This window comes from Natrix helvetica (genome assembly GCF_964273705.1).
Source record: "Natrix helvetica genome assembly, chromosome: 1".
NCBI classification, from domain to species: Eukaryota; Metazoa; Chordata; class Lepidosauria; order Squamata; family Natricidae; genus Natrix; species Natrix helvetica.
In genome coordinates, this window is record NC_138548.1 from 358,826,679 (window position 1) to 358,853,430 (window position 26,752).

Below are 26,752 nucleotides of genomic sequence, written 5' to 3' on the forward strand. Positions count from 1 at the left end.
AGAACGCACTAGGCTGGTTTAGAAAAAGTTCCATACTCCAAATGGGTTGCAAACGTTTTAAACCTTTATTTGAGTCAGCTCAAATGGGTGGAATGCCTCGAGCAATTTCAACTAAGCTTGGTACACAGGTGACTTACACTCTGGAAACAAATACTGTGGGGGGTAAGACACCCCTAGCACCCCTCAGGATGTGTGTTCTGTTAAGATACAGCCTGTTGTGCCTTAAAATGGCTTCTACTGTACTGCCTTAAAATGGCGGCTTCTGTACAGCACAATGAAGTTGCCACGGTAACGGCTTCACAGTACTCCACAAGGGGGCTCCCTCTGGTAAGAGGGAAAATTCAACATTAGAAATTACATTTGGTCCAGACATTTGTGAATGTCTAATACAGGATTGGGATGAACAAATACTCGGGTAACACCAGGTTAACAGTAACAGCTAGTAAATAATAAAATAGTAATTTCCTAGCCTTGTGGTGGTGGTGGTGTCCTGATTCATGTAAGTCATTGACCCCTAAGTGACTTCATTTTAAGATGTCACTAAACTTTCTTTTTCTCAGAAGCAAGGACTCGGTAGTTTGCCCCATCTCCACCCTGGGCAGTTTTTACAGTGGGGGATTCAGACTTCAGTCCGAACTCTGTGTAAATGGAGGAATTGACTACCTCCAAATGTTCAGGATCATCTGACCGAGTCCTGTTGGATCCCTTCCTAGGAAGTAAATCTTGTGGCACACCCAGGGATTGTGAAGATTTTAGATTCCGAGGATTGAAAAGGATCATTTTAGGCCAAGAGTCCAACCTGCTATCCAGAGTAAGAATCGGATTAAAGCCTCCACAGCAGATGGCTGCTTAGCTTCTAGTTAAGTCCATTGAGAGATGATCAGCCTTGCCGAATGGTCTACGGCAGGGGTGTCAGACTTCATTGAGGGCTGCATCAGGGTCGTGTTTCACCTTGAGGGGCTGGGGTGGGCGTGGCCAGCTCAACATCACTCGTGTCAGGGGTGCCTGTGGCAGCCTGAGCGCTCTGCCAGAGAAAACAGGTTCCCGAACCTGTTTTCAGCTGTGACGGACTCCTGCAACCCTCTGCCAGCAAAAACGGAGCTCAGGAGGGCTGTGTGTGCCCTCCCCAGCTGCATTTCTGCTGGGAGACGACCACGAAACCAGTCCTTTGCTGCTTCCAGGGCAGCCCCATGGGCCTGATCTTAAGTATCCCACGGGCCTTGAGTTTGACACCCCTGGTCTACGGAGATTCTCCGTCATCCAGGTCATGGTTGTCCCAAAGGTGCTTTTTTGTCCAGGAGGCTGCCTCTTGGGAAAAAGTTTGCCTCTTAGAAAAAAATGCACCTTTGGGATCACCCTTGCAGGATCACCTTCAAATTCAAAGTTAAAATCTTCTAGCCTGCTTTAGTTACGCGATGCCCAACTTCCCTAAGCAATCAAAACTGAATTACAATGCTAAAAAAAAAAAAGTACTTCCATTTTCTTCAGACAATGCGTTCTCTGGGTAACGTTTAATCAGAACAAAGAACAAACACAGAACCGTTGCAATTTGAGTTTTTGTGTACCGGCTGCGGCGGTTTTCAGACGACGATTGTCGTCACGTGGATGCGCTGGTGCTTCAGCAGAGCCCCCTTGTGGCAAAAGCTTTTCCCGCACTCTGGACACTGATAAGGCTTCTCGTGGACGTGCTTCCTTTGATGGTCGATCAAGCTGTCGCGCCGAGAGAAGCTTCTCCCGCACTCGGGACACGCGTAGGGCCTTTCTCCCGTGTGGATCCGCTGGTGGCGTATCAAGTGAGCCCGCTGTCTGAAGAACTGGCCGCACTGAGGGCATTCGAAGGGCCTCTCCCCCGTGTGGATTCTCACGTGTCTTATCAAAGTTTCCCGGGTAGGAAAGTTTTTCCCGCACTCGGGACATTCATAAAGTCTCTTCCCCGCCCGGAGACCTCTCAACAAATGTTCTCTTTCTTGGAATATTTTGCCAATATCGGGATACCCGTGAGGGATCTCAACCCCGTGCAGTTGCTGATGGTGCATTAAATGTTCTTTCTGCCGGAAGCATTTCCCACATTCGGGACATCCGAAAGGCTTTTCCCCGGGTTGAATTCTCGGGAACGGTTTTTGTTGGCAGTTTTCCACCCACGTTGGACATTCAGTGGGGCCCTCCTCACCAGGATAGGTCATCACGAATCCTGGTTTGTGGTAGTATTTCCGACAATAATCTGAAGCCAAAGGTTCGTCTGCCAGAGACTGCAGTTCAGAGGTTTCACTATAGAGTGCAAAGTTTTCCAAAGCCTCTCTGGGCTCTGCCTCGAGCGGCACTTTCCCCTGTTCCACGCTGGCCTCGCAACTTTGTTCATGAAGGGTCCTTGTTGCTGGAATGTTCCATGGCGAGAATTCGTTCAGTGTCTCCGTCTCTCCTTCCATCTGGGAGCTTTTCAGTTGCATCCAAGGCCTCTTTTCGTTACCTGAGGAGAAACAGAGGAACTGAATCTGCTCATCTCTTTCCTACAATTTTGTTTTCAAAAAACCCGGTTGTTCTAACTTCCCGCTTTTTTTCCTCCAACTGAGTTAGAATGTGGTTACTTAACATCCATCTTCCTGCCCCGCCATCTGGTTACGCGATACGCATTTATGTTCAGGGATTCAGAATGTGGCAATTTAATTTATAACGAGGGAATGGCCATATTTTTCCCTCAGGAGTGCCGGATGTACATAGGATTGTGAGGGAAGAAAACAATTTGGTTACATCTCACATTGTGTGGAAATATACCGAGTACAGATAATCCTCGCTTACGATCAGCTGCTTAGCAACCGTCGTTAAGGAGCCCTGGTGACGCAGTGGTTGGAATGCAGCATTGCAGGCTAATTCAGCTCACCGCCAGGAGTTCGATCCTGACGGGCTGAAGGTTGACTCAGCCTTCGGTCTTTCTGAGGTCTGTAAAATGAAGGCCCAGATTGTAGGGAGCAATATGCTGACATTGTAAACTACTCAGAGTGCTGTAAAGCACTGGGGAGTGGTATATAAATCTAAGTAGTACAGGTAGTCCTCGACTTACAACAGTTTGTTTAGTGACCAAAGTTACAACAGCACTGAAAATATTGACTAATGTCCATTTTTCACACTTACAACTGTTTGCAGCACTCCATGGTCACATGGTTTACATTCAAGGCTTGGCAACTAACTCGTATTTATGACGGTTGCACTGACCCGAGGGTTATGGGATCCCCCTTTGCGATTTTTTTGACAAGCAGTCACTGGGGAAGCCATGTTGACTTAACAACTGTGCGACTGATTTAACAAATGCAGTGATTCACTTAGCAACTGCGGCAGGAAAAATGGGGCAAAGCTTAACTTAATACATTTCTCACTTAGCAACATGAATTCTGGGCTCAATTGTAGTTGTACGTCGAGGACTACCTGTATTACTATTGCTAATTGTTGAAAGTTATGAAGGATCCCTCTCCCCCACACCCAAGCTACTTAAGACCTGGTTTCCTTCTGACAGCTGCACATATCCCCGCAATCACAACGGCATTTCAGGTGCTTGGCAACTGGCTCAGTTTTATGGCTGGTTGCAGCATTCTAGCAATAGCACTTAGACCAAGGGTGTCAAACTCAAGGCCCGAGGGCTGGATTCAGCCTGTGGGATGCTTGGATCTGGCTCGCGGGGACGCCTTGGCAGCCCTCCCAAACTCCAATTTCGCTGGCGGAGCGCTTTGGCCACCACAGGTGCCCCTGACACGTGTGACATCAAGCTGGCCGCACCCACCTCCCCCCCCCCCCAGAGGTCAAACATAACCCTGATGCGGCCCTCAATGAAATTGAATTTGACACCCCTGACTTTGGACTTGTATATCGCTCAATCATGCCTCTCTGAGTGGTTTCCAGAGTCAGCATATTGCCCAGAACTGCAGAGCTGATCCCAATACCCTGCATGAATTCCAAGAAGGCTGCCATTTCTTGTCGGGAATTTACCAACACCCTAAATTCTTCACTGCCCCCACTAGCAATAGCCCTTCGACTTATATACCGCTTCACGGTGCTTCACAGCCCTCTCTAAGCGGTTTACAGAGTCAGTGTCAGCGTTCCAAAATATGCAGAATTAAATCAGAGTCCAAGGCAAAACTATCCTTAAAGTTCCAATTTAATAAGACAGACATGTTGGCATAAACTGTGGAATCCCAAATCTAAAGCTTCCTGGGATTCCACCCAGTTGAAAGTTCATGATCTTATCCCCACACCCACAAATCCATCACATGGTCCAATCTTCTTCGCCCACGCTGGCATCTCCACCCAGCTGGTTCCGGTCAGGTGCAGAGGTGCGGAGACAAAAGATGACCTTGAGCTTCTAGGAAGGAATGACAACAACACATTCCACAATTCTACTCCTTTCTATTCCCCCTCCCAATTACTACACTAATGAAACAGCATAATGAAATAATAGAGAGTGTGGCAGGCCAAAGATCCTAAAAAGGAATATAACTGTAGGCCTGACAGTCAGCATATCCCTGTCCAACAATCTGGGTCCTCATTTTACTGACCTCGGAAAGATGGAAAGCTGAGTCAACCTTGAGCTGGTCAGAATCGAAACTCTGGCAGTTGGCAGAACTAGCCTGCAATACTGCATTCTAACCACTGCGCCACCACGATGCAAAGTGTGCCCTTCCAGAGACACATGTAACTGCCTGCGCTGCTGTGTTTTGCACCAGTTGAAGTTTCCATAGACTCTTCAAGAGCAGCCCTAGGTAGGGCACCTTGCCGTAGTCCTTGGCACAAAACTTAAATGCAGGTAGTCCCCCACCTACCACCACAATTGAACCCAACATTTCCATTGCTAAATGAGAAATTTTCTTAAGTCGAGGACTACCTGTATAAACAAGTCATGGTCTCCCTTTGAACATAACGTTTCGATTTATGACCACAATGGAGTTCAACATTTCTGTTGGTAAGGGAGACATTTTGCCCCATTTTACCACCTTTCTCGCCAGTTGTTCAGTGAATCTCTGCAGGTGTTAAATTAATAAAATGGTTGTTAAGTGAATCCCGGCTTCCCCATTGACTTTGCTTGTCAGAAGGTCGCAGAAGGGGACCCTGCAGCCATCAGTCAGTCGATTGCCGTGTCTGAATGAAGTGCTGCAACGGTCATTATGTGTGAAAAATGGGGGTAAGCTACTTTTTTTCAGAACTGTTGTAACTTTGAATGGTCACTAAATGAACTCTTGTAAGTCGAGGACTGCCTCTACTTTCAATACAGTGCCAATTTATGTCTTTTGGCAAAACTTACAGGTGGATCTCAGGAGAAGAACAAACAACCGCAACTCACCTGTAACTAATGTGTACAACTTTGCAACAAGAAAAATTTTGCAATGCACTTTATCTGGATGCTTCCTTGTTTTGTCTACTTCGCTCTTTCTCATTGGGGGCAGGCGGCCCCCCGTGCTCTTAAGGTTGAAGACACTGAAGACACTTCGCAAAAAGACCAGGACAAGTTCAAAATTAAAGTTCAGGGCATAACTTAAGACCAAGGATGATATATAAGCGCAAACAGGCGGTTAGTTATAATTGTCTTTTTTTTTTTTTTAATGGAAAATTCAGCCCGGTTGAGCCAAGATCAAGAAAGGAAGGCATACACAGATTCCAACACAATCCCTTTAATGTTCATCTCAGAGTCAATACAGAACATTCGAAAATAACAGAATAACAAGAGTTGGAAGGGACCATGGAGGTCTTCTAGTCCAACCCCTGATCAAGCAGGAGACCCTATGCCATTCCAGGCAAGCGGCTGGCCAATCTCTTCTTCAAAACCTCCAGTGATGGCGCATTCACCAGTTTGGGAGGCAAGCTGTTCCACTGGTTAATTGTTCTCTGTTAGGAAGTTTCTCCTTAACTCCAGATTGCTTCTCTCCTCGATTAGTTTCCATCCATTGTTTCTTGTCCTGCCTTTGGGTGCTTTGGAAAAGAGATTCACCCCGTCGCCTTTGTAGGAGCCCTTCAAATATTGGAACGTGGCTATCCCCCGTCCTTCCTTTCACTGGACATACCCAATTCCAGCAACCCTTCTTTATATAGTTTAGCCTCCAGCCCCCTAATCATCCCTGGTGCCCCTTTCTTCACTCTTTCCAGAGCCTCAACGTCTTTTTTTATAATATGGTGACTCTAGGTGTGGCCTTACTAAGGCTTTATAAAGTGTTACTGTAGTCCCAAGGGTGCTTTTTTTCCAAGAGGCAGCTGGACTTTCTGCTTTTTCTTGCAAGACGTTTCGCTTCTCATCCAAGAAGCTTCTTCAGCTCTGACTGAAGGAGAAGCGAAACGTCTTCAAAGAAAGAAAGAAAGAAAACAAACCACCAGAAGGCCCAGTTGCCTCTTGACAAAAAAGCACCTTTCGGACTTTTGGGATGACTGAGAATTTTCCACAGACAAGCAGTACTAGTCCTTCACGCGGTCTTGATTCCGTCCCTTGGTTGATGAAACCTAGGACTGTATTTTTGGCTAGTTTGTTCAAGTGACGTTTTATCAAGTGATTCGAAACACTCCCCCCCCCCCCCGATTACTGGCCACATGGGCTGTGTTGCTGGTCTCTCACCCTGGTCTAGACCAGTGGTTCTCAACCTGTGGGTCGGGACCCCTTTCACAGGGGTCGCCTAAGACCATCGGAAAACACATATTTTCGATGGTCTTAGGAACCGAGACACCAATTTTATGGTTGGGGGGGGGGGTCACCACAACAAGAGGAACTGTATTAAAGGGTCGCGGCATTGGGAAGGTTGAGAACCACTGGCCTAGAACGTGTGGGGATACTTCCAGGGGTGGGCTTCAAACATTACAGCAACGGGTTCTCTGCTGGGTGGGCGTGGCCTAGTCAGCCTTCCCCAGGCTCCGGATGCTTTCCTTGAGCCTCTGGGAAGACGACAACAGACTCCTCCGGGCTCTGAAGGCCTTCCAGGAGGTCCGTTTCCCCCCCTCCCCGTGCCTCCGCGTGGGCCCTGCATTTACCTCACATCCAAAACGAGCCATGTGGCGACTCCTGGGAGGGGCGTGGCGGGGTGTGAGAGGTGCGGTGGGCATGGCGTGGTGGGCGGTGCCAGCCAAGGGTGGGATTTGGAGGTTTTCCAAACCGGCCATAATGTTAGCTACGGGTTCTCCCGAAACCTGGCCGAAACCGTAGCAGCCCACCCCTGGATACTTCCAACACCATGTTCGTTAATATCGTCTAACAATGTCTTTCGTCGAAGTCAGCCATTCAGTCATCTCCGACCCTCAGCCACTCAACGGTTCAGCAAAGACTGGCCGGGGGTCGGACACGACTGAAGGCCTGACGACGAAAGGCACTGCTAGAAGACACAGGCGGTCCTCGGCTTACAAGTGTTCGCTTAGGGACTGGTTAAAGTTACAACGCTGAAAAAAGTGACCGATGACCATTTTTCCGTTACCGCCTTTGAAGCACCCTCACTATCATGGGATCAAAATTCAGGCGCTTGGCAACTGATTGACACTTATGACCCAACTTGGCAACTGGTTCACACTAATCATGCTTGTGTCCCAAGGTCGTGTGATCCCCTTTTGCGACCTTTTGATGAACAAAATCAATGGGGAAGCCAGATTCACATCAACAACCGTTTTACATGTATTAACTAACATGGTAGCAGACGTATCCCTACACGATGTATTTATGCTGACGGGAATTATGGGGGTTGAAGTCCACACATCTTCAAGTTGCCAAGCGTTCAAGACACAGGCAGTCCTCGACTTACGACCACAATCGAGTGCCCAATTTCTGTTACTAAGTGAGACATTGGTTAAATTTGCCCCGTTTTGCGACCTTTCTTGCCACAGTTATTAAGTGAATCACCGCAGTTCACAAGTTAGTAACACGGTTGTTAAGTGAATCTGGCTTCCCCATTGAGTTTGCTCCTCAAAAGGTCGCAAAAGGGGATCGCATATTCCCGGGACACCACGACCGTCATAAATATGAGTCAGTTGCCAACCGTCTAAATTTTGATCGCACGGACACGGGGATGCTGCAAAGCTCGTAACTGTGAAGAACGGTCATAAATCATTTTTTCCAGTGCTGTTGAGACTTCGAACGGTCACTAAATGAACTAATGTAAGTCAAGGACTAGCCGTACTGTTCTAGCCTTCTCTGTAAGCAAGTCTTGTCAAACAGTGGGGTGAAGATCCCAAAACACAAGATTGCGGTCAACCCAACCATAACTATGGTCAGGTGTGTGTTTCAATTTTTTTTACTGCCGGTTCAGTGGGCGTGGCTAGACGGGGGGAGGGCATGAGACTGAGTGGGCATGGCCAACTTGATGTCACTCACAATACAATAGCAGAGTTGGAAGGGACCTTGGAGATCTTCTAGTCCAACCCCCTGCCTAGGCAGGAAACCCTATACTGTTTCAGACAGATGGCTATCCAACATCTTCTTAAAGACTTCCAGTGTTGGGGCATTCATAACTTCTGGAGGCAAGCTGTTCCACTGATTAATTGTTCTAACTGTCAGGAAATTTCCCCTCAGTTCTAAGTTGCTTCCCTCCTTGATTAGTTTCCACCCATTGCTTCTTGTTCTACCCTCAGGTGCCTTGGAGAATAGCTTGACTCCCTCTTCTTTGTGGCAACCACTGAGATATTGAAACACTGCTATCATGTCTCCCCTAGTCCTTCTTTTCATTAAACTAGACATACCCAGTTCCTGCAACCGTTCTTCATATGTTTTAGCCTCCAGTCTCCTAATCATCTTTGTTGCTCTTCTCTGCACTCTTTCTAGAGTCTCCACATCTTTTCTACATCGTGGCGACCAGAACTGAATGCAGTATTCCAAGTGTGGCCTTCCCAAGGCATTATAAAGTGGTATTAACACTTCACACTCTGCAGGTTTTAGCAGGACTGAGGGAAGGCAAAAACGCCCTCATTTTTGCAAAAAATGGGCAGAAAACAGTTGCTTTTTGCAAAACCTGAGGTATTTTTTTCCTTCTCCCAGCCCTGCTGAAGCCTGCAGGGTGCTTCTGGGGACTGGGGGAAGGCAAAAACACCTCCGTTTTTGCGAAAAACGGCCCATCTCTGGGACCTCTCTGGGATTGGCATACACACACCATTTAAAAAAAAAAGGGGGGGGGAATTACACTTTTTCAATGAAAATTGTTCTGCGCATGTGGAGAACAGAAAATAAAGATGGCGGCGCCCGGGATAGAACCGGTACGGTCACATGTCCGGCCGAATTACTATCCATTCGGCCGAACCGGTCCAAATCGGTAGGAACCCACCTCTGATTATGGTTCTTCCAGGCCTCGTTAGGATGTCCTTATAATATAATTATGGTTACACGGTTCTGTTGTACAGGTAGCCCTTGACTTACAACAGTTCGTTTAGTGACGGATCGAAGTTACAACATCACTGAGAAAAGTGGCCTCAGAACGTTTTTTTACACTTGCAAGTGTTGCAACGCCCCCCCCCCATGGTCATGTGATCAAAATCTGACTGCTTGGCAACTGACTCATACTTATGACGGTTGCAGTGTCCTGGGGTCACGTGATCCTCTTCTGCAACCTTCTGACAAGCAAAGTCCGTGGGGAAACCAGATTCACTTAACAACCGTGTGACGAATTGCCGTGATTCACTTAACAACTGGAGGAAGAAAGGTCGTAAAATAGGGCAGAGTGCCCTTAACAGCTGTCTCCGTTAGCAACATAGGTTTTAGGTTCCATTGGGGTCATACGTTGAGGACTAGCTGTACATGGTTTCATTTCTTTATTTGTGCTTTCATTGGCTACTAGGTTGTGAGCTGCCCAGAGTCGGCCTGGAAACAGGCGAACGCCTCAATCTAATAAATTAAATGAACGACTGTGTGATCAAGCTCAACGTTGGACACACACGGGACACGCTGACACCTTCACAAAAAGGGGTGGAGCAAAAAGGGACAACCGTCATCTAGAACTTGCTGCTGTTCCTGCACAAACGTTTCAAAAATTCGCAAAGTGACGGCAAGGCAATGCGGTGTTGATATATTTGTATTTCTCGGGTTTTCATATTTCCCCAAATCCAGAACAACTACAGGCTGGTTACAACAATCAAAAGAGCGTAAAACTTTATCCAATCTATCTATTTGTCCGTGTGCGTGTGTTCCAGCGTAACTCTGGAACGCCTGGAGCAATTTCAACCAAACTTGGTACACAGACAACCTATTCTCTGGAAACAAATACTGTGGGGAGGAAGACACCCCTAACATCCCTCGGTGTATGTGTGTGCGTGTTCCAGCATAACTCTGGAACGCCTGGGCCGCTGAAATGAAAAGGAATGAATTATATCTATAGTGTCAAATCACAGTACTTTCGACAGTAATAGTGTGCATTATGGATTCAAGTTCTGCTAAGATACAGCCTGTTGTGCCTTAAAATGGCGTCTACTGTACAGCACAGTGGAGTTGCCATGATAACGGCTTCACAGTACACTAGGAGGCTCCCTCTGATTAAGGGGGATTGTTTTTTACAAAAAACACCCCCGTCTAATACAGGATTAGGATAAATAAATACTCTGGCATCAGCTAGTATGCAATAAAACACTTGCATTTTTAAAAAGTATCAAATATAGGTAATCCTTGGCTTACGACCACAATTTTGGCCCCAAATTTCTGTTGTTAAGGCAGACATGGGTTAAATGCCCTGTTTCACGACCTTTTGCGGCACAATTGTTCAGTGAATCACTGCAGTTGTTAAGTTAGTAACATGCTTGTTAAGTGAATCTGATTTCCTCATGGACTCTGCTTGTCTGAAGTTCGCAAAATGGGTACACATGATCCCGGGAGACTATGATCGTCATAAAGATGAGTCAGTTGCCAAACATCTGAATTTTGATCACGTGACTATGGGGATAGCTGCAATGGTCGTAAGTATGGAAAACAGTTCTAAGTCACATTCTTCAGCACCATTGTAACTTTGGACAGTCACTGATCAAACTGTTATAAGTCGAGGATGACCAGTAATTGAAAGCAACTCCAAGGAAATTGTAGATAAATGTAAAGAAAGGTTGTCGCCAACCTGCCAAACTCAATCCCTGTGGAAAAGATCTTTTTCACAGGAAGTCCTCCACTTCTGACCACAATCAGGATAAGAATGTCTGTTGCTAAGCGATACAGTCGTTAAGTGAGTAACGTAACCAATTTTACAACCTTTTTGCTTTCCCCATTGATTTGGCTCGTGGGAGGTTGTCTGGGAAAGTCACAAGTGGGACCTCAGGATGCCACAACTGCCCTAAGTGCAGGGAGCCCTCGACGTACGACCACAATTGAGCCCAGAATTCATGTTGCTAAGTGAGAAATGTATCAAGTGAGCTTTGCTCCGTTTGACGACTTCTCTTGCCGCAGTTGCTAAGTGGATCACTGCAGTGGTTAGTCACGCGGTTGTTAAGTGAACATGGCTTCCCCGTTGACTTTGTTGGTCAGACGGTCACAAAAGGGGAGTGCATGATCCTGTGACACTGCAACCGTCATAAATGTGAGTCAATTGTCAAAGCATCCAAATATAAATCATGTGACCACAGATATGCTACAATGGTTATAAAAGGGACAGGTGGGGCACCTATCATTGCTGGTGAGATGGCACCATCCGACAGCTGCTATGCCCCTTGGCGGGTGGATCTGTCAGATGTGCCTGGGGGAAATGACTGATTCCTGGCATATATAAAGGTCGTTCCCGACTCTAGGGAGCGGTGCTCATCTCCGTTTCAAAGCCGAAGAGCCAGCGCTGTCTGAAGACATCTCCGTAGTCATGTGGCCGGCATGACTAAACGCCAAAGGCACACGGAATGCTTTCACCTTCCCACCAAAGGTGGGTCCTATTTTTTCACTTGCATTATTTACGTGCTTTCAAACTCACTGCTAGGTTGGCAGAAGCTGGGACAAGTAACTGGGAGCTCACTCCGTTATGCGGCCCTAGGGATTCAAACCACCAAACTGCCGACCTTTCTGATCGGCAAACTCAGTGTCTTAGCCACTGAGCCACGGCTCAGCTAGCAATTCCCTTTCAATTTATTTATTTTTGTGAAAATTTTGAAAAAACAGGCAGAACTGAGAACCCCCTTCTCCAGATAGTCCTCAACTTACGTCCACAAATTGGGGCCAGAATTTCCACTGCTAAGCACAGCACTGAAGCAAGTTGTGCCCAATTCTTTTTTACTGGTTTTTGCCACGGCTATTCATTGAATCGCTACAGTTGTTAAGTGAACCGTGCAGTCGTTAAACAAATCTGCCTTCCCGCACGGGTTTGGCTTGTTGTAAGCCAGCTGGAAAAAGTCATACATGGCAATCCCGTGATCCCAGCATGCAGCATGATTCCATGACAGCGGCCAAGTTTGAGGACGTGACTGGGGAGATGCCGCAAAGGTCATCGAGGTGAGCCGTTGTAAGTCCCCCATTTCCGTGCCGTTGTCACTGCAAACAGTTGGCAAACGAACAGTTGTTCAATTGAAGGAGCTGCCAGTTTTCAAGATATTCCCCTGATTTACCCCGTATCAAGAAAGTAGATTTGTCTGTTGTAACTGCAATTATAGCAGGCAAGTTAAACCAGTTGTGCTCTTCATGCTGACAGTTACTTTAAAAAATAAAGCCGAGTTAAACCACCCAGACTCACTTGGAGTTTGATGGCGTATAAATTCAGTCATCTTAAAAGAAAAAATTAACAGAACGGCAGAGCTGATCCCGATACCCTGCATGGATTCCAGGAAGGCTGCCATGTCCTGTCAGGAATTCACTGACACCCCAAATGCTTCACCGCAAGAGCAGTAGCGCTTAAGACTTATACACCGCTTCCCAGTGCTTTTACAGCCCCCTCTAAGCAGTTTACAGAGTCAGCCTATTGCCCCCAACAGTCTCCTCGTTTTACCCACCTCGGAAGGATGGAAGGCCGAGTCAACCTTGAGCCGGTCAGAATTGAATTGCTGGCAGTCGGCAGAGTTAGCCTGCATTACTGCGTTGTAACCAGTGGTGGGATTCAAATAATTTAACAACCGGTTCTCTGCCCTGATGACCAGCTGGGTAGGCGGGGCTCTGTGGTCATGTGTCTGGGTGGGTGTGGCCAACTCAATGTCACTGACGTCAATGGGCGTTTCGCCTTAGCTGTTACAATGTAATAAGGGTGAACCGGAGAGGCAGTTTCTTTAAGCAGGGCAATAAAAGATAAGGGTAGAAACACCAGAATGTTTCCTTCCTGCCTTCCTTACAGGATTAGCCTTGTTAAGTGGAAAAAAAACCCAAAATGAGATTTCTTCAAACAACCGGTTCTCCGAACTGCTTAGAAAGTTAACAACCGGTTCTGCCGAATAGGTGTGAATCGGCTGAATCCCACCACTGATTCTAACCACTGCGCCACTACAGCTCACCAAACAGGCAATGACGTCATATTCCTCACGGGTTTATCTCCCCCTGGAGGAGCCAGCATCTAACACCCCTCCTTCGATTCTACGACTGTAAAGAAAGAGGGAAGGAAGCGCAAAACACCGAAGCCCAAACCTTGAGGAGGGGGGTGATCCAACTAACGCACCACCCGAAAGGGAATAAAACGAAGTCAGCACTGAAACCGTGCTGGCAGAGAACGCTTCCTTTTCAGGCGGATGCTTCTGTCCGACAAGCCGCCCTGAGAAGAGGCAGAAAGAGGAGGAGGAGGAGGAGGAGGAGGAGGAGGAGAAGCCAAAGAGGCCTCTGAGTTTTTGCACCGCTCCACTGAGTCTTGGGATTCTGTTGATGTTTCAGAACAGGGTGTCGGGGAAGAAAAGGAGGGCTCTTGGACAGGAGAAGTGAGAACCGGCAGAGACGGAGCCGTACGGCCCTTGCAAACGATGGACAAGACATCCTGGAGAATTCCCGTCCGGCTCGAGTGCCCAGTTTGGAGTTTCCAGCCTTTGTTGCGCAAGTAGCCTTCCAGCTTCTCCACCGCTTTCCTTTCGCACTCTTCCCACGCCTTCTCGATTTCACTCGAGGGTGCCGGGTCGGCCTTGCGGGATCCCGGCAGGGCTGGGTCTGTGAGAGGGCTTCTTGCCGCAGAGTCCCCAATTCCGCTTCGGGCTTGACCGACATCCGCTCTCCTTTCCTGCCGGGACTTGTGAATATTTCTTATACGTTCGGTGCTGGTCAGTGGCGGCTTTTGGTTTCCTGTGAGGGAGGAAGGAAGAAACACCGGCGTTTTAAAGGTGTGAGTGTACAGCTCAGGCCAGGGGTCGGCAACCTTGAACACTCGAAGAGCCACAAAGATCCTAACCGGAAGCCCCATTTAATTCTGGAGCCGACCGGAAGTCCGGTTCCCCCACCATAGAGTCTCTTCCTAGTGCAGCATCCTTTTTCCTGTACCTGTCCTAACTGAAAATCCTATCAATTGTGGAGCTGACCAGCGACAGGGAGTCGCAGCAGAAGGATGAAAGACCCACATGCAGCTCTAGAGCCACGAGTTCCTGACTCCTGGCTCGGGCAGAGACTCGTATGTGTGTGTGCAAGCATCAGCCCTTTCCTGGCCTTTCAAGGAAAAAAATACACAACTAGGTGTGATGGCACGAATGTAGTTGCTTCCTCTGTCTGGGTTTTTAAAAAGGAATGTGTGGCAAGAATATCGTGGGAAGAGATGAAAGAGCCTAGGACAGCGATGGCGAACATTTTTTGGCCCGCGTGCCAAAAGTGGGGGGAGCGCGGGGGGGTCATGCGTGGGCGCACTGCACCCATAAGGCAATGCGCAACCCCCAGTGCGCATGCACTCATGCACGAATGCCAGGTACAACCCACCCGTTTTTTGCATGCTTTTTTCTCCCTCCCCAGGCTCCAGAGGCTTTCTAGGAGCCTGGGGAGGGCGAAAACAGCCTCCCCCGTCCTCCCGGAGGCTCTCCGGAGACTTCAGGAGCTTCCCTGAGGCCTCCGGAGTGCAAAAAATTGGCCCTACGAGCAAACCAGTTCAGGAACGGACTTCCGGTTTGCTCGTAGGGCCGGTTTAAGCCCTCCGGAGGCTTCCCTGCAGGCTCCGGCGGACGAAAAATGACCCTACGAGCAAACCGGAAGTCACTTCAAACCTCGCGTGCCCTGACAAATGGCTCCGCGTGCCACCTATGTGCCATAGGTTCGCCATCCCGGGCCTAGGATAACCAGCCTGGAAACAATTTCTGAGCTTGATGGTTTTCTTTCGACGTTTTATTACAAAACAAGGCAACGCTAGCTGCGCATTGATGACGTTATTTAGTTTGGTATGAAACGTTTACAAGAAAACCGCCAGGCTCGGAGAGCACTGAGCGCCCCCACAATTCAACCCTGAGCTATAAATAGTCACTTCTATATTTCATTTACAGAAAGGGCATAATCTGAATGGGTTGATAAACATACACAGGTACTGTATTTTTCAGAGTATAAAACAGACCTTTTTACTCCCAAAAAGAGGGTGAAAATCTGGGTACATCTTAGACACTGAATACAGAATTTTTGGCCTTCTGAAACCCCGCCCCATGCATCCTGTTTTTTGCAAAAATGGACATGCAGAGTGCTCCTGGGGGCTGGGGAGGGAAAAAAGGGCCTGTTTTTGCCCTCCCAAGCCTCCAGGAGACTCTCTGCATGCCCTGTTTTTTGCAAAAAAACAGGCCAGTTTTTTGTCTCCCAAACCCCCCATGCATCTCACCAAAAAACAGGTCATGCAGAGGGTTTGGGAGGCCTGCAGAGTGCCCCTGGGGGCCATGGAGGGCAAAAACCTTTTTTTTTAAATTAACCTCTTCAAAATCTTATAATACAATAATACAATAGTAGAGTTGGAAGGGACCTTGGAGGTCTTCTAGTCCAACCCCCTGCCTAGGCAGGAAACCCTAAACCATTTCAGACAGATGGCTATCCAACATCTTCTTAAAGACTTCCAGTGTTGGGGCATTCACAACTTCTGGAGGCAACTTCTGTTCCACTGATTAATTGTTCTCACTGTCAGGAAATTTCTCCTCAGTTCTAAGTTGCTTCTCTCCTTGATTAGTTTCCACCCATTGCTCTTAAGCTTTATCTTGGTACGTCTTATATTCTGGTGCATCTTATAGTCCGAAAAATACACTAGTCTTATAGAATAAGAGTTGGACGGGAACTTGGAGGTCTTCTAGACCAACTCCCTCCTCAGACAGGAAACCCTACACTACTTCAAACAAATGGCTATCCAACATCTTCTTAAAGACTTCCAGTGTTGGGGCATTCACAACTTCTGGAGGCAACTTCTGTTCCACTGATTAATTGTTCTAACTGTCAGGAAGTTTCTCCTCAGTTCTAAGTTGCTTCTCTCCTTGATTAGTTTCCACCCATTGCTTCTTGTTCTACCCTCAGGTGCCTTGGAGAATAGTTTGACTCCCTCTTCTTTGTGGCAACCCCTGAGATATTGGAACACTGCTATCATGTCTCCCCTAGTCCTTCTTTCTCTTAAGCTAAACATACCCAGTTCCTGCAACCGTTCTTCGTATGTTTTAGTCTCCAGTCCCCTAATCATCTTTGTTGCTCTTCTCTGCACTCTTTCTAGAGTCTCCACGTCTTTTCTACATCGTGGCGACCAAAACTGGATGTAATATTCCAAGTGTGATGTTGTCAAGGCTTTATAAAGTGGCATTAATAGTTCAAATGATCTTGATTCTATCCTCAATTTATGATCAGTCATTTAACAACTGTGTGAAGTTACGACAGACACCCCCCCTCCCCCAAAAGATAATTATAACCCAATTGTGCATTTCCAACAGTCAGTCTACTCCATGGTCACATGACTGCATTTTGGATGTCAATTTGCATTTATGTCTGTTTGCAGCATCCCATGGTCATGTGACCTCAGCTTATGATGTTTTCGGTCAGAAACTGGTGTTTACGTCTGGTTTTTGGCAAAAAAAAAAATAGCAACAAGGGGTTCACTTAATGACTATAGCATTTACTTAATAATCATTGGGTTCATTTAACAACAACCACAAAAAAACCATTTAACAACAGGTCGGGTCAGGTGATGACCTGCCTCACAAGCATCGTGACTCATTATGACAGGGGTGTCCAAACTTGGCAACTTTAAGACTTGTGGACTTCAACTCCCAGAATTCCCTAGCCAGCTCTGCTGGCTGGGGAATTCTGGGAGTTGAAGTCCGCAAGTCTTAAAGTTCCCAAGTTTAGACACCCCTGCATTATGATAATGGATGAGGCTCCGTTACAGCCAAAACTCAAGAGCTACCTGTGGAGTTTAGTCACTTGGATGGGACTGAAATGAGTAAAATGTGTGGAACAAAATGGGGGAAAGGGGCAGTGTTGTCCCTCAGATGTTTCAGACCTGGGTTTCCATCAGCCCAAGATAGCAGAGTTGATGATATTGAGGTTATAGAAACAGTCACGGAAAGCTCTGGTTGACTATCTCTAATGGGAGGCCCACTACTAGGTAGAGCTGCCTTATGCGCCTCGCCCCAGTTTACCTCAGGGCCTCCGCAGACTCAACACCTTTCTTGCCTCATGGCGGCAGCTCCAGCAGCTCCGTCCAGCAGGACCCCATATGGCCACCGGCCACTTTTTCTGCTTGCTCGCGGCCGCAACGGAGCAGGAGGCCGAGTGATGTGCTGGCGCCGTGGCCACGAGGCAAGGCAGGGTGTGTGGATCTGTCCCACATGTCTCACACAGGCTTATTCGCGGCCCCCGCATTCAGGCCATCCACACCCCAACACTTGCCTTGCCTTGCCTCACGGCCGCAGCATCAACACACTGCTTGGCCTCCTGTTCTATTGCAGCCACAAGCAAGCAGAAGTGGGCCGTCGGCCCCGTGGGCTCTTGCTACACATGGCTGCTGGTACTGGCTGACCAACCGCACTCAATGTGTAGTCCTCAATGGAACTGCATCCACATGGAGGGAAGCATGCAGTGGAGTACCCCAAGGCTCTGTTTTAGGCCCAGTACTCTTCAACATCTTCATCAATGATTTGGATGAGGGAATAAATGGGGAACTCATCAAATTTGCAGATGACACCAAGCTGGCAGGAATAGCCAACGCTCCAGAAGATAGGCTTAAGATACAGAAGGATCTTGACAAACTTGAACATTGGGCACTATCTAATAAAATGAAATTCAATGGTGAAAAGAGTAAGGTTCTACATTTAGGCAACAAAAACGGAATGCACAGGTACAGTATAGGTGATACTTTGCTCAGTAGTAGTAACTGTGAAAGGGATCTTGGAGTCCTAGTGGACAACCATTTAAATATGAGCCAGCCGTGTGCAGCAGCTGCCAAAAAAGCCAACACAGTTCTAGGCTGCATCAACAGAGGGATAGAATCAAGATCACGTGAAGTGTTAATACCACTTTATAAGGCCTTGGTAAGGCCACACTTGGAATACTGCATTCAGTTCTGGTCACCACGATGTAGAAAAGATGTGGAGACTCTAGAAAGAGTGCAGAGAAGAGCAACAAAGATGATTAGGGGACTGGAGACTAAAACACATGAAGAACGGTTGCAGGAACTGGGTATGTTTAGCTTAAGAGAAAGAAGGACTAGGGGAGACATGATAGCATTGTTCCAATATCTCAGGGGTTGCCACAAAGAAGAGGGAGTCAAACTATTCTCCAAGGCACCTGAGGGCAGAACAAGAAGCAATGGGTGGAAACTAATCAAGGAGAGAAACAACTTAGAACTGAGGAGAAACTTCCTGACAGTTAGAACAATTAATCAGTGGAACAGCTTGCCTCCAGAAGTTGTGAATGCCCCAACACTGGAAGTCTTTAAGAAGATGTTGGATAGCCATTTGTCTGAAACGGTATAGGGTTTCCTGCCTAGGCAGGGGGTTGGACTAGAAGGCCTCCAAGGTCCCTTCCAACTCTACTATTGTATTATTATTGTATTATTACTGCCGCCGTGAAGTCTTGGGCGTGGATGGCCTGGCTGTGGGAGACCTAAGGGAAGCCGGTGCAGGATGCATGGGGCAGCTCTACTTCCTCGTAGTACCATGAGCAACCAGACAGAATGGGTCGGTGGCCAGCTGCGCAGGCTCTTAAGTAGGGCTTATTCTGAAGGGGGGGTGTATTAGAGTTTATATTAGGTAATGCGTAAAACATGCTAGGGCTCATTTTTGGGATATGTCTCATTTTCGGGGAAACAGCATTTAAAAAAAAGAATACTGTATTTTTCGGACTATAAGACGCACCGGTGTATAAGACGCACCAGGATTTCGAAGAGGTAAGTCTAGAAAAAAAGGTTTTGTCCTCCCTGGCCCCCAGGAGCCCTCTGCAGGCTTCAGCAGGGCTGGGGCAAGGCAAAAACACCGTTTTTGCAAAAACCGGTAGAAAATGGGCCGTTTTTTGTAAAAATGGAGGCGTTTTTGCCTTCCCCCAGCCCTGCTGGAGCTTGCAGAGTGTTGGTGGGGGCTGGGGGGAAGGCAAAAACGCCTCCGTTTTTCGCAAAAATGGGATGCGTGTACGTGGCTTCGGGAAGCCAAAAATGGCTGTATTCGGTGTATAAGACGCACCAACATTTCCACATGGGGGGGAAAAAAGGTGCGTCTTATACTCTGAAAAGTACGGTACCTATAATGGCAGAAGTAGCTGTACGCTAAGGAAGTGAAAGGCACGCACGGGCGAATGTATAGTGTGTGTGTATTAACTGTTCCTAATGCATAGATTTTGGGTAAATAGAAAGATCGCCTTGCATACACAGGACAGACAACGGGAAAGGGCGGATGAAGCATTGAAGGGATACAAACCTGAGCGGGACGTCCCATTTGGCGGGAAGCGAGGGGGATGCTTTGCCTGCTTCTTTGTCTGTAGCTCATGGGCTTCTACCTCCACTTGAACCTGGGCAGCTTTGGCCACTGGACGAGCCGAGTTCTTCACTCTTTTGCGCCGGCGGTCGACGAGATGATGCTGGACCTCCTGACGCCCGATCTCCCGCGGAACCACCAGCTCCTGCTCAACGCGCAGGAACTGATTCAGCTGGTTGAAAAAAGGCCACGTTCTCCTCCCAGATCCCCAGTGGCTGTGCCCTCCGAGGCAATCCTTGTAGCTTTTCCGGAGATGTTTGGCTTTCTCCCGGCACTGGAGCCAATTCCGGTCGTAACCCCGGGCCTTCATCTGGCACGAGATCCACTCAAACTGAGAGACGGTCCGGTAGTTTGAGAAGAGGGCTCGCTGTACGGACGTGTCCCCCCAGATCTCAATAAAAGCCTGGATTTCGTCTTCAGTCCAGCGGGGATGCTTCCAGTGAGAGCCCGCGAAATCCCGGAGAGGGAAAGAGATGTTCCGGGAGAACCGGGCGCCTCCCGACGGGCTGGGCGCAGCCTCTGAAAGCGAAGAGTCCTTGGGTCCTAAGTCGAGAAAAATGGTGAACACGAACAGAAAACGAGGCCATGTTTCACTCTGGGGTGGCAGATAGAAGTCTTTGGGGGAGGGGGTTATTTTTAAACACTGGACAGAAGGGGTGAAAAGTCAGCAGGGACATGGCACAGCTAAGGCAGGTGGGCAAATGGAAAGGCAAAATCATCACAGGAGATAGGTGCGGAAAAGTGGACACCAACCAAGCAAGAGGTTGCCCACTTGGGTTTGGTATTTATTTTTCTTTTCGATCGGTTCAACGCCAATTTGGGACGTTCGTTCTTACGTTTGCTTGCCCCTCAGGGGTTCCCTTGGTTAGACAGGCAGCCGTATACATTTGATTAATGAAGCAACAGGTGCTCAGAACAACAACTGTTAAGGGGAATGTGTCTTAAACCAGAACACAGAACTGAGAAATGGGATTCAGCAATGACACATTAAGGTATTGTTTTTATTATAATGGGGGATAGGGTCTTCTCAGTAAAGCACAGGCTAGGTTGTTACATTGTGGATCTCGTGTTTGCGTTCTCTCGCTCACTCTCCCTCCCTCCCTCCCTCCCCCTCTCTCAACAGATCTAAAGATATTTTGGGGGGGCCTAATGTTGAGGCCCACCGGCAGCCAGCAGAACTGGCAGCGGAATTGGACAGTAAGGAGATTGGGGAGGAAGCAGGGTTGACTTAGGAGTAAAGCCACACCTGGGAGGTGATTGGCCCCTCCCATAGGAAATAAAAGAGGCGCAAAAGGGGAGTGGGCTTTTGCAGGAAACAATAGGTTCATTCAGTTGTTCCAAGCGTGGAAAGTTCTGTTTGTGACTATAAGAGACTCTGTGCCAAGTTTGCCTTGCCCTGAGTTTGGAAATTAGTTATCTGGCAGTGCTCCAGATAAGGTGCGTGGGGATAAACATTCCTCTGAAAGACTGTTTGGTAAGCCTTGTTGACTTGTGAATGAAAGGAATTCACAGTGGTGTAAATAAAAGAGGCTTTGCAAGGACCGAGACTTTGCTTCTTGCTTTCTAAGGAAGCCTGGTTTCAGAACACCTAACATTTGCTCTTATCGAGAGCCAACGTCCCAAGATCTTGCCAAAATGGAGATTCAACTCATACAGGCAGAGTTAATGCTGTATACAATTTCACCAAACAGATCCGTATCTATAGCCTCGTTTTACTAGATGTTGTGCGTGCTTTTGTTTGCAAACACTGCCACCTCAACAACACATGCTACAAAGCTTTCCAAAGCTGTGTGCAATTCAAAGACAATTAGCCGCAAATTTCTTCCTGTTTTTTTCCCCCCGAGATGTAACTTTTTGCACCATAACCTTAAGAAAAAAATACAGGTAGTTCTCAACTTACAACTGTTTGTTTAGTGGCCGTGCAATGCTTTATATAAATATTTTCAATAAACTGGTAGAAAACAGTTCATTGAGTGACCATTTGAAGTGAAAATGGCACTGAAAAGTGTGACTTCTGACCATTTTTTTACACTTATGACCTTTGCTGCATCCCCGTGGGCACGTGATCAAAATTCAGCCACTTGGCAAATGGCTCATATTTATGACGGTTGCAGTGTCCCGGAGTCATGTGATCCCCTTTTGCGACCCTTTGACAAGCAAAGTCATAGGGGAAGCCAGATTCGCTTCACAACCATGTTAGCAACTGCAGTGATGAACTTAACAATTGCAGCACGAAACATTGTAAAACAGGGCAAGGCTCCCTTAAGAAATGTCTCGCTTAGCGAGTCCATGAATTTTGGACTCAATTGTGGTCGTAACTCAAGGACTACCTGTGGAGTTTTACTGACTGTAGGTCCATTGCTCTGGGATCCTTTCTTGCTAAACAATGCCTTAAAAGACTTGAAATAAACCTATAGAAAAATAAAGCTGGCTGAGGAGAATTAGGAAGCTCTCCAAACTCATCCCCCTCGCTCAAGGGAAGTCGGAAATTATTCTTGCAAGGGTGACAGACAGTCGTTCTCTTACCTGTTTCGGGATCTGTAATTCTCTCACTTTCGACAGGAAACTGGATGAAAACCTGCTCTTCTTCTTCTTCTTCTTCTGGATTGGAAGACTGGTCTGGTTTGGGCACCAAGAGTCCCTCTTAGGATTCAAGAGAAAGGGAGGAAGAGAATTATTTGGGGTACAAATTCTGGTGAATTCTTAGCTTCCCGGGCCCGTCCTTCATTTCAGTTAGGCCTCTACCACTTCAATGAGCAGCTAAGGTCAGCTCCAAATAAGGCACCCATTACAAACTGACAATCTACAGCTACATTTCGGAAGGAATTTATGAGGGCCCACGGGGTCCTCGCAAGGGTTTAGTTCTGCATTTCATCCGAGCACCAACGGGACCGCAGAGGGAGCCAACGCCATGGTGGAACATGACATAAGGCAGCGATGGCGAACCTTTTTTGGCTCGCGTGCCACAAGTGGGGGGAACGCAGAGGGGTCGTGTGCGGGCGTGCCGCGCCCATAATGCAATGCGCGACCCTCCAGTGCGCATGCATGCACAAAAGACGCTCCCCCCCCCCAATTTTTACATGCTTTTTTCACCCTCCCCAGGCTCCAGAGGCTTTATAGGAGCCTGGGGAGGGAAAAAGAGCCCCCCCCGCCCCCCCCCGGAGGCCCTCCGGAGGCTTCAGGGACCATCCGGAGGCTTCCCTGAAGCCTTCAGAACGCTTAAAATGACCCTCCGTGCCTCGGAGGGTCGTTTTGAGCGCCCCGAAGGTTTCAGGGACCGTCCGGAGGCGCTTCCCTCGCGTGCCCTGACAAATGGCTCCGCGTGCCACCTGTGGAATGCGTGCCACACGTTCGCCATCACTGACATAAGGTGTTACATCGACTATCAGCAATCGGACTGGCCAGAGCTGCTACACCCCAATAATTTCAGGCTGGACAGCTAAACTAGCTGGTAACTGTAGATCAGGGGTGTCAAACTCGATTTCATTGAGGGCTGCATCAGAGTTGTGTTTGACCTTGGGGCGGCCGGGGTGTGTGGCCAGCTCGACATCAATCATGTTGGGAGCACCTGTAGTGGCCCGAGCGCTGTGCCAGTGAAAATGGAGCTTGGGAGGGCCGCGTGGCAGAAGCACCATTGGGGGGGGGTTCCTTTGCTGTTTTCAGGGCAGCCCCGCGTGCCAGATCTAAGCACCACGCAAGCTGAATCCGCCCCACGTGCCTTGAGCTTGACACCCCTGCTGTAGATAGTCCTTGACTTATGCCATTAAATGTACCTGGCAAATTACAGTCCTAACAATCGGAATGCTGGTCCTCATGCAAACGAATCAATTTTAGACCTTTTGTCGCAGGGGTCATTAAGCGAACAGTAAAGCGGTTGTAAAGCGAAGGCTGCAATCATTGGGCGAATCTGTTGTTCTAGGGGCCATTTATTGTCAGAAATGGGAAGTAAACACCAGTTTCAAATGGCCGCAAACGTGGGCTGGTGACCAAATGCCCACAATGCATCCTGTGATCGCAGGAAGAGGCAACCATTGGAACCAGGTGGCAAGCAACATTTGGGGGAAGTAAGTGGATGGGTGTAAGCTGAGGACTACCCGTATCTCGTTTGTAAGTCTTTTCAATCTTTGGATGCTTGCTTGTTGCCTGATTGCTGGCCGTGCCCTCTAAACTTCCACACACCAATACAGGAAGTCCTCATGGGAAGGACTCGATAAATGGGCGAAAATGGCAAATCCGTCTAAACACCTGTCTGACTTTGCAATCAACCATAATAGCGAGATTACTTCTGTTTGAATAGATCAGGGGTGTCAAAATCAAGGCTTAGATCTCGCCTACGGATTTAAATCTGACTGGCCTGGAAATAGCCTGCCTGCGGTGCCTCTGGCAGCCAAAACAGGGTGCAGGCGGGCCCTGTTTTGGCCAGCGGAATGCTGCAGGAGGCCGTCCGGGCTGAAAACGGGGCAAGGGGGGAATGGCCCGCAGAGAACTACAATGCTGATCCCGCCCTCGAAGAGATCCAGTATGACACCCCGGGAATAGACACATCTTTCCTAGTTGATTAGGTAGAACAGAGGTGTCAAACTCAAGGCCCAGGGGCTGGAGGCAGCCCACGGGGTGCTTAGATTTGGCCCATGGGGCCGCCCTGGAAACAGCGGAAGGACCGGCATGCGGTGCCTCTGCCAGCAAAAACAGAACTGGGGAGGGCAGCCCTCCTGAACTCTTGATTTTGCAGGCAGAGGTTTGCAGGAGGCCATCGCAGCCAAAAACAGCACTCAGGAGCCCGATTTTGCTGGCAGAGCCCTCAGGCCATAGGTGCCCCGAACACAAGTGACGTCAAGCCCACCCCAGTCCAATTCCAGGACCCTTACCCAAAGAATCTGCATCCCCATCCTCCTCCTGCATGACTTGCCAGAACATGGTCTGCTGGCCCGACTGGGTCGGGGTTGGCTCAACCACATCTAACGAAACACCAGCGTCTTTCAAGTTCATGAGATCCTAGAAAAGGGAAAAAGTCACTGGCAGAGGGTCCAAAGTCTGCAGGACGTTCCGTGGTTAATAATTTCTGCAGAATATCACGCGACAATGGTAAGTGTAACACGGGGTCTTGGATGCAGAAAGGGAAGATGGATGGATGGACGGATGGATGGATGGGTGGGTGGGAGGAAAGGAAGGAAGCGAGGGAAGGAGGGGGGAAGGAAGGAAGGAAGGAGGCAAGGAAGGAAGGAGGCAAGGAAGAAAGGAAGGAATAGAGGGAGGGAGGGAAGGAGGAAAGAAAGGAAGCAAGGGAGGGGAGAAGGAAGGAAGGAAGGAGACAAGGAAGGAAGGAATGGAGGGAGGGAAGGAGGAAAGAAAGGAATAGAGGGAAGGAGGGGGGAAAAGGAAGCAAGGAAGGAAGGAGGCAAGGAAGCAAGGAAGGAAGGAATGGAGGGAGGGAAAGAGGAAAGAAAGGAAGCGAAGGAGGGAGGGGAGAAGGAAGGAAGAAAGGAAGGAAGGAAGGAGGCAAGGAAGGAATGGAGGGAGGGAGGGAAGGAGGAAAGGAAGGAAGCAAGGGAGGGAGGGGAGAAGGAAAGAAGAAAGGAGGCAAGGAAGGAAGGAATGAAGGGAGGGAGGGAAAGAGGAAAGAAAGGAAGCGAGGGAGGGAGGGAGGGGACAAGAAAGGAAAAAAGGAAGGAGGCAAGGAGGCAAGGAAGAAAGGAAGGAATGTATGGAGGGAAGGAGGAAAGAAAGGAAGCAAGGGAGGGAGGGGAGAAGGAAAGAAGAAACCAAGGAAGGAGGGAAGGGGGAAAGGAAGAAATGGAGGGAGGGGAGAAAGAAAGAAGAAAGGAAGGAAGGAGGCAAGCAAGGAAGGAAGGAATGGAGGGAGGGAAGGAGGAAAGAAAGGAAGAGAGGGAAGGAGGGGGGGAAAGGAAGAAAGGAGGGAAGGAGGCAAGGAAGGAAGGAAGGAATGGAGGGAGGGAAGGAAGGAGGAAAGAAAGGAAGAGAGGGAAGGAGGGGGGGAAGGAAGGAGGAAGGAAGGAGGGAAGGAGGCAAGCAAGGAAGGAAGGAATGGAGGGAGGGAAGGAGGAAAGAAAGGAAGAGAGGGAAGGAGGGGGGGAAAGGAAGAAAGGAAGGAAGGAGGGAAGGAGGCAAGGAAGGAAGGAAGGAATGGAGGGAGGGAAGGAAGGAGGAAAGAAAGGAAGAGAGGGAAGGAGGGGGGGAAGGAAGGAGGAAGGAAGGAGGGAAGGAGGCAAGGAAGGAAGGAAGGAGTGGAGGGAGGGAAGGAGGAAAGAAAGGAAGAGAGGGAAGGAGGGGGGGAAAGGAAGAAAGGAAGGAAGGAGGGAAGGAGGAAAGGAAGGAAGGAAGGAATGGAGGGAGGGAAGGAAGGAGGAAAGAAAGGAAGAGAGGGAAGGAGGGGGGGAAGGAAGGAGGAAGGAAGGAGGGAAGGAGGGAAGGAAGGAAGGAAGGAGTGGAGGGAGGGAAGGAGGAAAGAAAGGAAGAGAGGGAAGGAGGGGGGGAAAGGAAGAAAGGAAGGAAGGAGGGAAGGAGGCAAGGAAGGAAGGAAGGAATGGAGGGAGGGAAGGAAGGAGGAAAGAAAGGAAGAGAGGGAAGGAGGGGGGGAAGGAAGAAGGAAGGAGGGAAGGAGGCAAGGAAGGAAGGAAGGAATGGAGGGAGGGAAGGAGATAAGAAAGGAAGTGAGGGAGGGGAGAAGGAAGGAAGAAAAGAAGGAAGGAGGGAAGGAGGCAAGAAAGGAAGGAATGAAGGGAGGGAAGGAGGAAAGGAAGGAAGGAAAGAAGGAAGGAATAGAGCCACATTTGCCCTTTCACTTTGCCCATACAAACACGTACTCAGCACTAAAAGCACAGGACAAGGTGGGGACTCTTTTAAGATCACATCAGATCCAATCAAACTTGACAACCGGAAATATTTCCAGCAAGATAGAAGATAGCTATTCCCAAGTCCTAGACTAAAAGGATTATCCCACTTGTGGTGTTGTGCACCGCAGCCAGGTCAGTGC

The 26,752-nt window shown here is 48.5% G+C and overlaps 1 protein-coding gene across 3 annotated transcripts in view; it reads right to left on the reverse strand.

Moving 5' to 3' along the window:
• Nucleotides 1-51: 51 nt before the first annotated feature.
• Nucleotides 52-26,752, reverse strand: part of LOC309397572 (zinc finger protein 18-like) — a 37,140-nt gene continuing 10,439 nt past the window's right edge. The window contains exons 5-9 of one of the 3 annotated variants that reach the window (XM_081963698.1): nt 24,627-24,753; nt 22,285-22,401; nt 19,702-20,301; nt 13,505-14,143; nt 2,329-2,467 (exon numbers count right to left, since the gene is read on the reverse strand). In XM_081963698.1, the coding sequence (XP_081819824.1) occupies nt 13,560-14,143; nt 19,702-20,301; nt 22,285-22,401; nt 24,627-24,753 (1,428 nt within the window). In that variant the 3' untranslated portion in view covers nt 2,329-2,467; nt 13,505-13,559. Of the gene's footprint in view, nt 2,468-12,100; nt 14,144-19,701; nt 20,302-22,284; nt 22,402-24,626; nt 24,754-26,752 lie in introns of all 3 variants that reach the window. The other 2 variants (XM_081963697.1, XM_081963699.1) reach the window with 2 other exon arrangements.